The sequence below is a fragment of the Cetorhinus maximus genome, chromosome 7, assembly GCF_964194155.1.
Source record: "Cetorhinus maximus chromosome 7, sCetMax3.hap1.1, whole genome shotgun sequence".
Classification (NCBI taxonomy): domain Eukaryota; kingdom Metazoa; phylum Chordata; class Chondrichthyes; order Lamniformes; family Cetorhinidae; genus Cetorhinus; species Cetorhinus maximus.
In genome coordinates this window covers 49,667,096-49,684,497 of record NC_135885.1, presented here as the reverse complement: position 1 = coordinate 49,684,497, position 17,402 = coordinate 49,667,096, and the positions used below count along the sequence as shown (strand labels likewise).

Genomic DNA, 17,402 nt, shown 5'->3' with positions numbered 1-17,402 from the left:
TCATTGTGACCCATTTTTGTGATTCCTTTAATTAAAAATCCTCCCTTGGATGTATCATCCCACCTACCCTCCTTGCTTGTTTGGGGAACCTGAGATGGGATAATAATGCCTTGGCTAAATTAAAGAATCTTGGCAAAACCTGCACCTTCACCATTCAAGCTCGTGACTCATAAACGACCCTGCCATTGTAGCAGGGACTAAGTCTGGAAAATTCAACTCAATGGCCAGGATTTTGATCCTATTAATGGGGTTCCCCCTGCCACCCTCCACCAGTAGGAACTCCACATCACTTCCGTGGGAGGAGGTCCAACACAATTAAGTGCCTCTTAGGCACTAAACTGGCTAGCGCGGACCTTCCATTGGATTTAGGACCCGAGGGGTAATAATCCCGTCCACCAAGAGCTGCCGGTCAATGAGAAACCGGCAGCGCCAGTGCTGCAGTGCTACCGGGAGTGGTGGCTGCTGCCGGTAATACACCCAGGCCCAGCCCATGGCATTGGATCTCAGGTCACAGATGAATGGGATGGGGGTCACAGGGTGGGGATCACTGGAAGAGGGGGCAGGGTGGCTTTCAGCAGCCCTCCCCCTTCCCAAAGATGGGTCCCTCTAATGGGCACTGATCGGCCGACTATAACCCCATCAAAAATACATAGGTTATAACCTACCAGCAACTATCCTCAAATTATTCTAGATAGTCATCTTTGATAACTGTTTGCTTTGAAAGCTATAACATTTTACTCCTGCCAATCCATATCAGCATGTTTTGTTAAGATTTCACATATTTTTAGTTTTACAAGTGGAACTTGTGAGAAAGGTACCTAGTGGCAAAGTGAAATAGAGACTTATTAATGCAGACTATAAATCATAAACAGTAAAACAAATTGTTTAACAAGTTCTACATTCTAGTTGTAAAGAAAGTTTCAATTAAAGTTTTGCACTGTACATATTTCTGATGTTTGAGCTATAAACAAACAACCCACATCCAATTAGTAAAATTTTAAACTGAAATTACTGCAAAAACGTTACTGGATTAAGTTACTATGTACGAGATTATGATCACCAAATAATAATTAACCCGCAGCATTTGAGAAAGTCAGATCGTAATGCCTCTGTGATCCCTGTCACACTGCTTACATTGGAAAAATAGATTTAAAGCAGCAGAGCTCACAATTGCTGCAATCACTTAGCCTGAATTCCAGTAAATCTCTCAGTTTATGCAGTTTGAAACAAGAAAGAATTCACCACTGGGAGTTTATTGTTTGAAACCTGTTTTAAACTTCACCACATTTAACTAATTTTTAAAATGCAGTATGTCTGGGACATTGTAGTTTTAAATATTCAGTAACATAACTTTTTCAAAAAGCCTGTTTTAGAAAAGGTCGAAGAATTAACTGGTAATTTTATCTTTGTGATGAATTGTATGTTTTGCTGTGATTCATGTATTAAACACAGACATGCCCAAAAATATATCATAACAAAGCCACAAGGAATTTTATTCAGTTGATACTTTAGGAGCTGAAACATTACTTTACAATTTTCTCCAATGATGTTGCCTGACCTGCTGGTTTTTGTTTCAAATTTCCAGCATCTGTAATATTTTGCTTTTGGTCCAACTACATACAGCTCCATTTGTATTTTATTACATATAAAATGGGACCAAAAACAGAAAGTGTACACTTCAATGTATTCAAAACACAAAACTATTAGTTCTTAATTATGTAAATAAGGAATTACTGAGCTAGAACAGTCAATTATATTTATAGAAGGGTGTGACATCTTTGAATTTGATGCTGCCCCTAAGTTTCCACTTAGTTCCTCATCTATTTGTACATTCTCCAGTATGCTGCAAGTTATGTCCTTCCAGACATACACTTCGAGTCAGCACTTTGATCATTTTTTGTCATCTTTTGAGAGATGTTAGTCCTGGAAAATTGGATACTTTCCCATTTCAGGCATCCAGTGTTAGCATCAACCACTCTTAGTTAAGGTATTTTCAGTCACGCCTCCTTGGTGTGGTTTTTGGAGATCAGTCATCTCAAACCCAGGACATCGATGCAGGAGTTCGTCAGGTTAGTGTACTAGGCCCAAACGTCTTTAGCTGCTTCATCAATGAGCTTCCCTCCATCATAAGGTCAAAAGTGAGAATGTTTGCTGATGATTGCAGTGTTCAGTATCATTTGCAACTCCTCAGACACTGAAGCAGTCTGTGCCTACATGCAGCAAGATCTGGACAACATTCAGGCTTGGGCTGAGGAATGGCAAGTAACATATGTGCCACACAAGTGCCAGGCAGTGACCATCTCCAACAAGAGAGATTCCAACCTTCTCCCTTGATGTTCAGTTCATTGAATCCCTCAAACCCTGAGGATTATCATTGACCAGAAACTCAACTGGACCAATCATATAAACACTGTAGTTGCAAGTGCAGATCAGAGGTTGGGAATCCTGCAGCAAATAACTTACCTCTTGACTCCCTAAAGCCTGTCCACTATCTATAAAGGCACAAGTCAGAAGTGTGATGGAATAATTTCCACTTCCCTGGATCAGTGCAGCTCCAACAACACTGAAGAAGCTCAACACCATTCAGGGCATAACAGCCCATTTGATTTATACCCCATCCCAGAATCAGAAAATTGTTACAACACAGAAAGTGGCCATTTGGCCCGTTGTCTGCACCAGCTTTCTTAGGAGCAATTTATCTAGTGCTACTCCCACACATTCTCCCCGCAGCCCTACACATTCTTCCTTTTCAGATAATAATCCAATTCCCTCTTGAACGTCTCGATTGAACCTACCTCCACCACACTCTTAGACAGTGCATTCCAGATCCTGACCTAAGAGGATCCTCTTATGTCTGCTGAACTGGACTTTACCTGTCTGCTGGATGCTATCCTGAGCACTCCCCTCAAGATATCTCTCAAGATCCTGGATTAGTTACCATCCGCCTCAATTTGAAGAATCTGCTTTGCCAAGTCAAGCTTTTTGACACAATTTTAACTCTGCTTGCCGCTCATACCCACAGACCCCATCGCCCTACCAACGCCCAAGACCTGTTTTGCTCTGTGACAAAATTGGGGTTTCAGTTTTGACTGATTTCCAACAATAAAATTCAATTTTATTGGAAGGTGGATCGGTAAAGACCAATTTCTTTCCAAGTTTGAGAGCCCTACCCCCTGAAATTTCCCATTGTCGCCTTACCAAAAATTGAGTTCAGAGATGTCCATGAAGTTAGTAGACATGTATGTTGCATGCAGTGTCATGTTAATGTCACTGCTGTAATATGAACAGATTCTCAACTTGATTTGAGAGAGGAAAAGGAACGTTGGCTGTACAAATTGAAATGTTTTTAAGGGAAACTGATTCTTCTTTGGGTTTCACTGAGAAAACTATATCCTTCACACTACAGTAAATGACAGGCTTTCATTCCTGGTTAGGTATGTAACAAAGAGCAAGGACAGCAAAAAAAAAAATGGTTGGGGTGGAGAACAGATTTGTTATTGTCCTTTGTGTGCTAGCACCTTTAACCAGCCACCACAAATACTATGGCAGGCTTTGATATTTTCTGTAATGAGGAGTGTTATTAAAGTTCAATATTTTCCCCAATGATTTTTTAAAAAAATATGGTTAAAATAAAACAGGAAAAAAAAATTAAAATCATTTTTTAAATTGGCAATAGAAACTGACTATAATGGTCCTGATCAACAGTGTGTGTAATTCAAAGTCTCCTTCAGTGTCCACTCCAGAACCAAGTCCCCATGGCTTTTTTTGGGCTACTCCCTGGTCTTGTTTTTCTTCTCTTCCTGCCATGCCCCCTTTTACCTATCCCTTCCTTAGTATCATGCCATCCCCAATCCCACTCCCCACTTGGTAGTAGTCTTTTTCTGTCATGTTGTTGCCCCAGGCGCGAGTCCTCCTTGCATAACCCTCTGCTCCTCCGATATTCATCTCCACATGTACAAGGAACGCGAAGGTTAGCATGCAGGTACTGCAACCAATTAGGAAGGCAAATGGCATGTTTGACTTAATTGCAAGGGGATTGGAGTACAAGAATAAGGAAGTCTTGCTGTAATTGTACAGGACTTTGGTGAGGCCCCACCTGGAGTATTATGCGCAGTTTTGGTCTCCATATTTAAAGGAGGATATACTTGCATTGGAGGCAGTACAGCAAAGGTTCACTAGATTGGTTCCCGGGATGGGAGGTTGCCCTATGATGAGGATAAGTAAATTGGGCCGAAACACTCTGATGGTTAGAAGAGAGAGAGGTGATTTCTTTGAAACTTGCAAGCTTAAGGGGCTTGACAGAGTAGGCATTGAGAGGCTGTTTCCCTTGGTTGGGGAATCTAGACATGGAGGCACACCCTCAGGAAAAGGGATTGATTATTTAGGACTGAGATGAGGAAAAATTTCTTCACTCAAAGGGTTGTGGATCTTTGGAATTCCCTACTCCAGGGGGCTGTGAATGCTCCATCATTGTGTGTATTCAAGACTGCGATTGATAGAGTTTTTGATCCCTCAGGGAATCAAGGGAGCTGGCAGGAAAGTGCAGTTGAGGTAGAAGGTCAGCCATGATTGCACTGAATGGCAGTCAGGCTTGAGAGGCCGAATGTTGTACTCCTACTCCTATTTCTTATGCTTCAATACCATTCTACAAATTCTGGAGTTTAATGAGGTTGTATAGATTTATGCCGGAATGCAATTTGAGGGTGTGGCATTGCTGTTAAACTTATTCAATCCAAGAGCCTTTTATCACTGACAACAATGTGGCAATGAAAGATCTATAATTCACTTGAATGGGGGTTAAAAGTATGCACTACATGGGATATTAATATTTTTCACACAAATTCATAACCTGACAGGATTATATTAAAAATATGTAAAAAGTATTGTTATACAAGATGGGTGAACACATATCAAATGTACAATGCTAACATTCACTGCTACAACAAAATTTTAATACAGAATTACCTGGAAAAACTCAGCAGGTCTGGCAGCATCGGCAGAGAAGAAAAGACTTGACGTTTCGAGTCCTCATGACCCTTCAAAGGGTCATGAGGACTCGAAACGTCAAGTCTTTTCTTCTCTGCCGATGCTGCCAGACCTGCTGAGTTTTTCCAGGTAATTCTGTTTTTGTTTTGGATTTCCATCATCCGCAGTAGTTTTTTGTTTTTAAAATTTTGATTCAGTCATTCCAAGTACGTCATATACCATTAGGTAAAGCAAAAACAATGAGACACAGTCTCCTGGTGCATTCTGTCAATGTACCATTGGTCACTTTTTAGTTCCAACTTCCATCACACAGTCTCCATATCCTGGAATCTGAACAGTGCAGCATTTTCAATTTAACTTTAACTTGGTCAGAAGGATTTTGTGATAATGATTAATTTGAAAAAAAGATTCTGGGCAAAAAGCTCAGCTAGGTGCAAGACTTTAGTTAGGGGGTAAAGTTCAATAGGTGGGTTCAATTGGTTTGGTGACCTATTGCTTTCCTTCTGCCTCAGTCAGCATTACACCTTTGCCGTCAGGTCAAAGTTTGGGAAAATGTGCACCTATTGAAATTCAAATTTTAGTACATATTAACATCTCATTTTAAGTTAACAATAAATTGAAAACAAATTAAAAGCCTACTCCACAGGGTGCATTGAAATCCAATGTTGGAAGCCTGTCTCAGTTTGAAGAAGTTATGAGGGAGGAAAAGGATTACTTAGATTGACACTTAGTGGAGACAGCTAGATAGGGAATTTCAAAAAAAATCTTTAGTCCATATCTAAGCCTGGCATCGCCTAATCACTCAATTAACCAAGTCTTTTTCAATCTACTCTGTGGGGCATGTCTCTTCATTTGGGTTTCTTGGCTACTAAAATGTGTGTTTTATCCCTCACCACAAACTCCATATCCATGGCACTGATTCTATTTCCTTTTCCAACCACTGTCTCAGTTTCAGCCAGACTGTTTCCAACCTCAGTATCCTAACTGACCTTCGCATCCCATACATTCTTCATCATAAAGACTGCTTATTTTCAACTAACTAATATTATCCGCTTCAACCTCACCTCAGCTTAACTGCTGCTAAAACTCTCATCCATGCCACTGTCACCTCCAGACTCAACTACTACCATGCCTGGTTGGTTTACCATCCTCCACGCTCCATAAACTCCAACTCATCCAAAGGCGGTCTACCCAAACCCCATTCCCCATCAGGTCCCACCTCCGTGCCAAAATACATTGGCTATTGATCCCCCAAGCCTCCAATTTAAAATTTTCATCCTTGTGTTTAAATTCCTTAATGGCCCTGCCCTATTTTTGTAACCTCTGCCACCATCCCATGAACATATAAAAAAGAAATCTTTGCAGTAGTGTTTCACTCCACAGTGTAAACATTCTCTCTGGACTTGAGCATCAACTTCCAAAAGCAACATCTTCTCAGAGCCTGCACTAGTAGCATGGTCTTGAATGCAACAAGTGGCTTATCGGAATATTATGGGTTCTAGAGCATTTCATAGCCAATGATTTTTTTTTTGAAATGCAGTCACTTATTATGCAGACAAGCACAGCAAGGTCCCAAGTTCAGTAAATCAGATAAATGACTAGGTTTCATGGTGTTGGCTGAGGGATTAATTATTAGCCAGGGATATTGGGAAATCTCTTCTTTCAATAGTTCCATCAGATTTTTATGTCCACATGAACACACAAGGAAGAGGCAGCAGAGGGGGGGCACTTTTGGTTTAACACCTCACCTAAATAAATGAAAGAATGAGAAATCACAGACATTGCACCTGTGATTTTCTGATGAGATCCACTGCATATGAAACTCCTGTTAGTGGCACAGGAGTTCAGAAATTGTCACCTTATGTTCCTGGTAGGCTGCAGCTGATATGGAGGTTCAACCAGATAGCAGACTACAATCTGTAGAGTACAATTCGAGACTGTTATCTTCTACTCAAATTGGGAAGGACAGAAAGAAGAGGCATCCTTTCAAAAAGTAGTATGACATGCTCTGAAAACAGACCGTCTTGCTGCTGTTCATCTAAATACACTTCAGTTTGTCTAATCAGAAAATTGTGAAGTACATTTCCCTAGACAGAAATTGCTGATTGCAAACCAAATTCAGGAAAAACAATTGTCTTAAAATAGTTCTCTCAGATTCTCTTGTGCTTGCCATCATTAAACAATTAAGTCCTGGAGTAAAACAGACTAGCAGACAATGCTCAATGTTAATTTTAATCACTTGGTAATATTCTCACCTCTGAATTAAAAGATTGTAGGGCCAAGCCCTATTCAAGATTTGGCAATACAATCTGGGCTGACACTGCAGTGTAATATTGAAAAACGCTGCTTTGTCAGAGATGGCACCTTTCAGATATTAAATCAGGTTGCCACCTCCTGTTTGCCAGCTCCAGACTGGCACCATATCAGATGGCCTGATGGCTGACCTGGCCAAGAAACCGGTGGGTCTGGGGCAATGGAGATTGTGATCATGGGAGGGGCAGACTAGGACAGCAGCAACCTACATTATTATTGAGAGTTCTGGAGGCATTTACCTCTTCAGACTCGTCTGTTCTGCTGTAAGACATTCAACTGAGCATAGTATCCATGGCGGATGCTCCACCAAGTAGGGAAAGACAAAAGCAGGAAAAACAGCAGACCACATATGGGACAGGATGAAGAAACAGGGAGGAGGAGGAAACCATTGTACATCTTACCCTGTCTAATCATTATACAGTGCTGGAAGTCTATGATGAGGGTAAAATCTGATATACAGGGGATAGTAACCATAGCAATACCATACTACTAGTGTTTGCCCAGTGGGACAAAGGGAATAAAAACAGGAAAGTTGGGGGAGATTCAATTATTTGAAAGACAACTTTTTTTGTAATTTGAAGTCCTGAATGTGTGGTGATGCCATCACGAAGCAGGTGGAAAAACTTTTAGAACATGAAGAAAAGCACCCAGAGGTGCTTTAGGAATCAGTGACATAGCAAACAGTTGCATGGAGATCTTGAAGAGGTAGAATAAGGAGTTAAGAGCAAGACCTCATAAGTGATAATCTCAGAATTATTTCTTGCATCATGCACTGGGCGTGAGGTAATAGATTAGTTAAAGCAGGACTTGAGAGTCAGAGACAGAGAGAGCAAGAGGCCAGGGGTTCTGGGACAGGGGTGAACTACTTAGAAGGGATGGAGTTCACCTGAACTGAAGGGAGATCAATCTGCCTACAAATTGACCCCATGGGTTGAATTTAATGCATCCCCTTCCACCTCAGTGATGAGTTTGCAGGGAACATTTAATAGGGCGGGAGGGTGCGGAGGGGGTACCCACCTTCCCCCGATCAAGTCCATGGTGGGAATGCTAGATGACCTTCCAGCCCAAACGCTAATTGAGGCCCTTAAGTGGGCAATTAATATCTGGATCAGTGAAGCTCCAACACTCGAGAAGCTTGACACCATCTAGGACAAAGCAGCCTTCTTGATTGGCACCCCATCCCTCACCTTAAACATTCACTCCCTCCACCACCAGCCCACAGTGGCAACTGCATGTACCATCTACAAGATGCACTGCAGCAACTTACCAAGGCTCCTTCAACAGCTCTTTCAAAACCCGCGACCCCCTAGGAGAACAAGGGCAGCAGACACATTGGAACACCTCCATCTGCAAGTTCTCCTCCAAGCCACCCACTATCCTTACATGGAACCATATCACCATTCCTTCACTGTTGCTGGGTCGATACACTGTGGATGTAGCTACACCAGATAGACTGCAGCGATTCAAATAGGCAGCTCACCACCATCTTCTCAAGGGCAATTGAGGGTGGGCAATAATTGCTGGCCTTATCAGTGACACTCACATCAAATGAAAGAATATTTTAAAAATAACAACCCACTGCCACAACTTACACTTGTGGTTTTGAAGGTTAATTTTAGGGGACAGGAACAGAGTGCCTGAAAGATTAGAATCTGATGGAGGAGCAGAGCACAAGCAGTAATTCAAAACCTGAGGAATGGAGAATGCAGTGTAGGACATTTGACTGCAGAAAATTCTCTAAATAATCAAACTAATGACATAGAAGGAGATAATGATGAGGATCTTGGAACTTATTCTTTGAAATGACTCAATCACTGTAATAATAACTTTCTGAAGGAACAAAAGCAAATTAATTGAGTAAAACATTTATGCGTTACAGCCACATTTATTTTTCCAAGCCACAAACCAGTCCCTGGTGAAGAGGCAACCTGCTCTCAGCTACCTTGTACTGGCACTCTAATGGACTTCTGGAGGCTGCACAAGACAGTCAAGTCTCAGGTTTTCTTACTTTCCATGTCAGAAAGTGTCTGATCTCAGAAGCCTGCAAGAGGGAAAGCCTGCCATTTTGTGGCACAGCACATTGGAGCACCAACCTGCTTTGTCATTAAATGTTTGTACAAACATCTTAATGTCAACATATTCAATACTTAACCATACACAGACCAGAATTTACCCCAGACACATGAGTAATTGCAGTATTCAACCGTTGTTTTCACTAGCTGTATAACTGCTCTGACACTCAAAAATCCTCATTAAATATGCAATAAATTGTAAAAGAGGTAATACATACATTAACAAGTCTCCATGATTCTCCAATGATCGCATACTGAATTCGATTCAATGCAAATCCATCAATCTCTTTGGTCAGTTTGACTGGCAACTGGCCAATATCTTTCATAAGTGCATAGGTTTGTTCTAGTACAGCAGGATGTGTTTCAGGATGAGGAACTAGTTCAACCAGAGGTACATAGTACGTTGGATTCACCTGAGAACATAAACACAATTTTTCTTCAAACTTTTCTTACTAAAGCAATTTTGTCACATTGCAAAACTTGCAGATGGTGGCAAGTAAACAATTAAGATAACATCATATAATACCCGGTATATATTGGGATTATGCATCCACAACATCCCACTGCCAACCACATCAAAAATCTCTCCTCTTTGTTTTCTATATCTACACTAAATATAGACTGCATGTCAATAAAATACTGCTGATAGCTTGAATTGAAGAGGTGCACACCTTCATCTAAGTGCTGCTGCATATTCAAGGGAGGTAATTCTGCAATTCCATGCTCTTAGTGGAATACCATACTTGTCGGAGTGCAAGTCAGAGGAGGTTATTTCGCTAATGGTGCAGCTCTTACATCTGTAAAACAATCTATTTAAGGCCTTCAGAGTAAATTCCACAAAACTTAGAGGAACTTTGTAGAAATGTTAGAGCCATCATTAGTTCAATCCTCAATTACAAATGAATTATGTCAACACAGTACAGGAAAAATAACTGTTTATGACTTAATGTTGAAGTCAACTTGGAGCACAATCTTTTGAGCTGTCAAAATGCACTGCAAAACTACGCAGAATACACCATACAGCCCTTCTGCAAATATTGTTGCAAAAATTAGTTAGATATTGGCTAATATCATGAAAATATAATAATTTTCATAATATTATTGTGATTTATTGTAAAGGTAGGTTAATAATGGGGTTTGGATTGGTTTGTGTGTGTGGATGTGTGTGTGCGGGATTTAACTGAATTAGGGACAGGTAGTCTGGAGTTTTTGAGTGATAAAAAGGGAAGCTAGGTTTGAAATGCTAAATACGTAAACATGGCTGAAGCTTTAGAATGCGGGGTGCAAGGAATATTTTTAGATAAACCAGAGTAGTATGAATTTCAAAGAGATGGTAAGATGTTATATTTAGCCATAAGAAGTTAAGCCAAACAGTATTTATTTTTCCTAAAGGTTACTGATAATATGAGTACTATGAAAGATTTATATTATGAAAAAAGTTGCAAAGACATATTGGAACAATGGAGTTTACATTAAAAAGGGAGAAACATGTATAAAGGAGATGAGGTTATGTGTAAGGAAGAAGGAATTCTAAGATCTAACACAAGTGTGAAAAGCCTCCAGCCTCTATGCATCAAGTTGCTGTCTACAGGAACTGAAGCCAAGTGAATTCACTTTGAATATCACTGTCCAGGGTATTGTGTGCTTGGCCTGGGTCTGTTGAAATGTATTTTGTTTTACTGTTCCCTTAATGGAGGTGTAACTGGGAGCCAGATTAATCAGGGGAGTTAGAAGTTATTATAGTAGTAATTTGTAGGCCTATGTATGTGCTTAAAATCTTTTCTTTTATTAATAAATATTTAATTTAGTTTTGTAAAAAAAAACCTCTCAAGTTTTGGTGGACTTATTACTACTGAATTCAAGTCATGCATCTCGAAATAAAATACAAATTGCAAAACAGTTATGGCAACTGTTTCAAGTTTCCCTCTGGGATGAGCAGCACGGCATTTACCATCCGCAATGCCAAAACAGCTAATAACATGGCCATGGTGTGAATAGAATGAGTTCTAATTTATTCAAGGTTTTTGACAAGCTAAGGAACAAAAATATCCTACAGCCAATTTATGCTAACATTGGTTGGTAATAGACTTAATACTGTCTTATTACTGAAAAAAAGAGACGTTTTGTGAAAGCCTGCAGTAGACCGTGGTGGAGAACCCAGGCAGATTTCTCAACTAGTATGTCAAGGAAAGGGAATTCATCTGACTGCTCCATTTCAAAGGTGAATTTGAGGGCAGGATGGAGTCCATTAAGACATGTAAGGAAATTATTACATGCAGTTTCAGATTTAAATACAGCAAATGTATCATCCGCACTTTTTAAATAATTTTATGGGATGTGGGCATCGCTGGTTAGACCAGTATTTGTTGCCCATCCCTAATTTCCCTCAAGAAGGTGGTGGAGAGCTGCCTTCTTGAACCACTGAAGTCCATGTGGTGTAGGTACACTCACAGTGCTGTTAGGGAGGGAGTTCCAGGATTTTGACCCAGTGACAGTGAAGCAACAGCGATATATTTCCAAGTCAGAATGATGAGTGGCTTGGAGGGCAATTTCCAGGTGGTGGTGTTCCCATGTGTCTACTGCACTTACCCTTCGAAGCGATAGCGGTCGTGAGTTTGGAAGGTGCTGTTTAAAGGAGCCTTGGTTAATTCCTGCAGTGCATCTTGTAGATAGTACACACTGCTGCCACTGTGCATTGGTGATGGAGGGAATGAATGTTTGTGGATGGGGTGCCAATCAAGCAAGCTGCTTTGTCCTGGATGGTGTCAAGCTTCTTGAATGTTGTGGGAGCTGCACTCATCCAGGCAAGTGGAGAATATTCCATCACACTCCTGACTTGTGCCTTGTAGATGGTGGAAAGGCTTTGAGGAGTCAGCAGGTGAATTACTGGCTGCAGGATTCCTAGCCTCTGACCTACTCTTGTAGCCACAGTATTTATATGGCTAGTCCAGTTCAGTTTCTAGTCAATGGTAACCCCAGGACGTTGATAGTGAGGGACTCAGCGATGATAATACCATTGAGTGTCAAGGGACGATAATTATATTCTCTCTTGCTGGAGCTGGTCACTGCCTGGCACTTGTGTGGCGCAAATGTTACTTACCATTTGTCAGCCCAAGCCTGGATATGGTCCAGGTCTTGCTGCATTTGGACATGGACTGCTTCAGTATCCGAGGAGTCGCGAATTATGTTGAACATTGTGCAATCATCAGTGAACATCCCCACTTCTGACCTTATGATGGAAGGAAGGTCATTGATGAAGCAGTTGAAGCTGGTTGGGTTGAGGACACTACCCTGAGGAACTCCTGCAATGATGACTCCAACCACCAGAGTTTTCTCCTTGATTCCCATTGACTCCAGTTTTGCTCGGGCTCCTTGATGCCACATTCGGTCAAATGCAGCCTTGGTGTCAAGGACAATCGCTCTCAACTCGCCTCTGGAATTCAGCTCTTTTGTCCATGTTTGAACCAAGGCTGTAATGAGGTCAGGAGCTGAGTGGTCCTGGCAGAACCTAAACTGAGCGTCAGTGAGCAGGGTATTGCTAAGCAAGTGCCTCTTGATGGAACCGTTGATGACCCCTTCTATTACTTTACTGAGTATTGAGAGTAGGCTGATGGGACGGTAATGGGCCGGGTTGGATTTGTCCTGCTTTTTTGTGGACAGGACGTGCCTGTCCACATTGCCAGGTAGATGCCAGTGTTGTAGCTGTACTGGAACAACCTGGCCAGGAGCGTGGCAAGTTCTGGAGCACAAGTCTTCAGTACAATCGCCAGAATATTGAGGGGCCCATAGCCTTTACAGTATCCAGTGCCTTCAGCCATTTATTGATATCACGTGGAATGAATCGAATTGGCTGAAGACTGGCATCTGTGATGTTGGGGACCTCCAGAGGAAGCCGAGTTAGATCATCCACTTGGCACTTCTGGCTGAAGAATGTTGCAAATGCTTCAGCCTTATCTTTTGCATTGATGTGCTGGGCAACTCCATCATTGAGGGTGGGGATATTTGTGTAGCATCCTCCTCCAGTGAGTTGTATAATTGTCCACCACCATTCATGACTGGATGTGGCAGGACTGCAGAGCTTAGATCTGATCCGTTGTTGTGGGATCACTAAGCTCTGTCTATCACTTGCTGCTTAGGCTGTTTGACATGCAAGTAGTACTGAGTTGTAGGTTCATCAGCTTGACATCTCATTTTTAGGTAAGCTTGGTGTTGCTCCTGGCATGCCCTCATGCACTCTTCATTGAACCAGGGCTGATCCCCTGGCTTGGTAATGGTAGAGTGGGGGATATGCCAGACCATGAGGTTACAGATAGTGGTTCAGTACAATTATGCTGCTGATGGCCCACAGTGCCTCATGGATGCCCTGTCTTGAGTTGCTAGATCTGTTCCAGTTAGTGTTATGGTAGTGCCACACAACACGATGGAGGGTATCCTCAATGTGAAGACGGGACTTCGTCCCCACAAGGACTGTGCTGTGGACACTCCAACCACTGCTGTTATGGACAGATGCATCTGCAACAGGCAGATTGGTGAGGATGAGGTCTAGTATGTTTTTCCCTCTTGTTGGTTCCCTCACCACCTGAAGCAGGGTAAGTTTAGCAGCTATATACTATAGCCAGCTCAGTCAGTAATGGTGCTACTAAGCCACTCTTGGTGATGGACACTGAAGTCCCCCGCCTGGAGTACATTCTCCCTCCAAGTGGTGTTCAACATGGAGGAGTACTGACTCATCAGCTGAGCGGGGGTGGGGGGGTGGTGCGGTACATGGTAATCAGCAAGTGGTTTTCTTGTTTCCTTGTCCATGTTTGACCTGATGCCATGAGACTTCATGGGGTCCAGAGCTGATGTTGAGGACTCCCAGGGCAACTCCTCCCAAGTACTGATTTAAATTTCAAACAATGCTTGGCAGCTAACTGTCAGTCACCATCAGTTGGTACATTCTCAATGGCAACGCCTCTACCAATCAAGTCCACTTGCCAACCAATCAGCACTCTCTTCTCATACAGTATAAACTGTTGTTCCGTTTACATTTGGTATTCTTGTGAATTGTCCTGATGAGTGAAAGATAAAAAGCTTCAACAAAAATGTCTCTTTCTTCAGCAATACTGCCTTATCACTCAACAAAACAAACCAATTAGAACAACTAGGTGTGGGCAATAATGTGGCCTTCTGATTAGTACATACATCCAGCTTTTATAATCTGCTGAAATTCTCATCCATGTCTTGTCACCTCCAGACACTATTCCAGTGCTGTCCTAATCAGTCTCCCATTCACCCCAAACTTCAGCTCATTCCAAACTCTGCAGCCTGCATCCTATCCCACACCACTTCCTGCTCACCTACATCACTGTTCACATTTACTTACATTGGTGCCTGGTCATCCAATTTAAAATTCTCTTTGTGTTTAGATCCTTTCTTGGTCTTGATCATCCCTATCTTTATAACCTCCTCCAGTACTACATCCTCTAAGAACTCTGCATTCCTACAAAACTGCTCTCTTGCACATCTCCCTCCTTCCTTTGCCCCGAACAAGCTGCTAAGTTTTTAGCCATCTCAGTCCTATACTAAAATTTCCTTCAAAAACGCTTCTTAAAACTCACCTATCCGACCAAGCTAATACCCTTCTTGGCCATTTCTTTATCTGAATGTTGTAAAGCATGTTGAGTCATTTTTCTATAATTAGAGGTGTTATTATAAATACAATTGTTGTGGTTATTTAAATTCCTGAGAGGTTTCCATATGAATGCAATCTTCCTTTGCCTTTCAGTTTGCATCTTTGTCCAAGCTATCTAACCATCTTCCTTCATTATTATGGGGCACTGTCTGGCTATTTGTTCATTCTCAAAATCTCTTCACAGATCTGCTTAGCATTCCCCTTTTTCCTACTTTAATATTTTCAATAACCCCATTATCTTGCGTTTTCTCAACATGTTTCTCCTTTTCTTAGTGAATCTGTATTTTGCTATATTTATCCCCACTTCAAATGCCAACTAGCTTGCCCACTGTAGAGGTTCATTGCTCATCACTTCACTGGCTTTCACCAAGTTTAGTACTATACAATTTTCTTTTGTAATCATTTATCCTACCCTGTGGGTACTCTTGTATGGGTAAGCCTTTCCTTTAACTTTTGATCAAGTTTTCTCATTTTTTTCTCAAATCTATTGTGCCTGACTTTCTAATGCATATGCTCCAACATTCATACCTCATGACTTGTCCATCCCACATTATCCTACTCAAAACTATAGACAATTTTCTATATTTTTGCACTGGAAGATAGCCTCACCTTTTAGATAGAAAATCTTAGAGTAAGCACTAATGGAGTTTTTAAGCTGTTACCGGCTTCTTCAACAAAATCTCCTTCTTGCTTGATAGTTGCACTCATGTTACTTCTTTCAAATACATCCTATTTAATACTTTTATACCTCTCAGATGTTCCCTTTTTAAAACTTTACTTTTCTTAGGTTATTCTCATTCGATTTTACTTCCATTGGATGCTCCCTTTTAAATATCCTTCTGTCTTTTGGTTATCTTTTGTTAACTGTTCCCCTTTTAATTCTGCTGCTTTCACTTTAAATACCTTGAAATATGTTGCTCCCTCATGCCACCCATTGAGAACCAGGAGGGTGAAGCTGTCCCAAGATAAGTTATGCCTTTCATAAAAAAGAACATTCGTCTTTAAATACTGATGGCTCTTGACAGTTTGGATTTCCTCAGTCAATTTGCTATTGCTTGTTCATCAGTACCTGTGCATGGATGCCATTGAATTTATTTTGAAATTTACGGCTCTCAAGAAGCACCCAGGCAATATAAGCCCTTTCTAGTTACATCCAGCAATACAAAGCCTTTCAGGGTTTACTGCATATAAGCAGCATATGGAGTAGGCCATTGAGCCCCTCAAGCCTCTCAGTATTCAATTCGATCATGGCTGATCCGTACCTTAACTCCATTAATCCACCTTGTTTCCATGTCCTTCAATAAGGGTATCTAACAAAAATCTATCAATCTCAGTTTTGCATTTTCAATTGTCCTCCAAAAAGTTGTTCAAGGTGGAAAAAGAGTTCCAGATTTCTCTACCATTTGTGAGAATTACAAAATCGTTATGATGCAGAAGGAAGCCATTCGGCCATCGCGTCTGCACCAGCTCTTCGAGCATTTTAACTTAGTGCCAATCTCCTGCTTTTGCCCCGTAACCCTGCTTCTAATTAAATAATCAGCCAATGCCCTTTTGAATGCCTCAATCAAATCTGCCACCACCACACTTCCAGGCAGTGCATTTCAAACCCTAACTACTTGCCGTGTGAAAAAGCTTTTTCTTACCTTGCATTTGTATCTTTTGCAAAACACTTTAAACCTGTGCCCTCTGGTTCTCGATCCGTTTACAAGTGGGAACAGTTTCTCCTCATCTACTCTGTCCAGACTCTTCATGATTTTGAAAACTTCTGTCAAGTCTCTTCTTAGCCTTCTCCTCTCCAAGGAAAACAGTCCCAACTTCTCCAAACTTTCCTCATAACTGAAGTGTCTCATGAATCTCTTCTGCACTCTTTCCAATGCGTTCACATCCTGACATTGACCATGACTGGCAAGCTGAACTAAACAGTCTTGGCAACTATGTGTTTCATTTTGAGAGTCCCTCAGAGCCAGGAAAATACTGTCACAGAGTCCTAGAGTAGAGAGCGGGGGAGAGAGGGAAAGGTGCTGTAAGAGATAGGGGTGAAGTCAGTGCAGGTGGAAAAGGAGGAAGAGGGAAAGTAAAAGGCTAGGGGAGAAACAACAAAATAAAAAAAATCCAAAATTCACATTCCACATCAGCAGTTAGTCATTAGTCAGTAAGTTAGTCAGTTTGTGGTCAATGAGGGGTTGTGCAACTTCGAGCTTTCTTCTTGCTCTCATGTCTTCGGCCTTCATCATACACCCTGCTTCAAAACTAGCTTTGCCTTGCTGAAGCAGGGCTCACTATAGTGCACTCTCTTCCCAGCTGTTGAGGTCAAAGTCAATCTTCAAGTAGGCTTTCAGGGTATTTTTGAAACATTT

The 17,402-nt window shown here is 41.4% G+C and overlaps 1 protein-coding gene across 1 annotated transcript in view; it reads right to left on the bottom strand.

Moving 5' to 3' along the window:
* The window catches only part of cryl1 (crystallin, lambda 1), a 98,819-nt gene that overhangs the window by 13,790 nt on the left and 67,627 nt on the right, over positions 1 to 17,402 (bottom strand). The window contains exon 5 of the mRNA XM_078545469.1: positions 9,590 to 9,784. Within this exon, the coding sequence (XP_078401595.1) occupies positions 9,590 to 9,784 (195 nt within the window). The remainder of the gene's footprint in view (positions 1 to 9,589; positions 9,785 to 17,402) is intronic.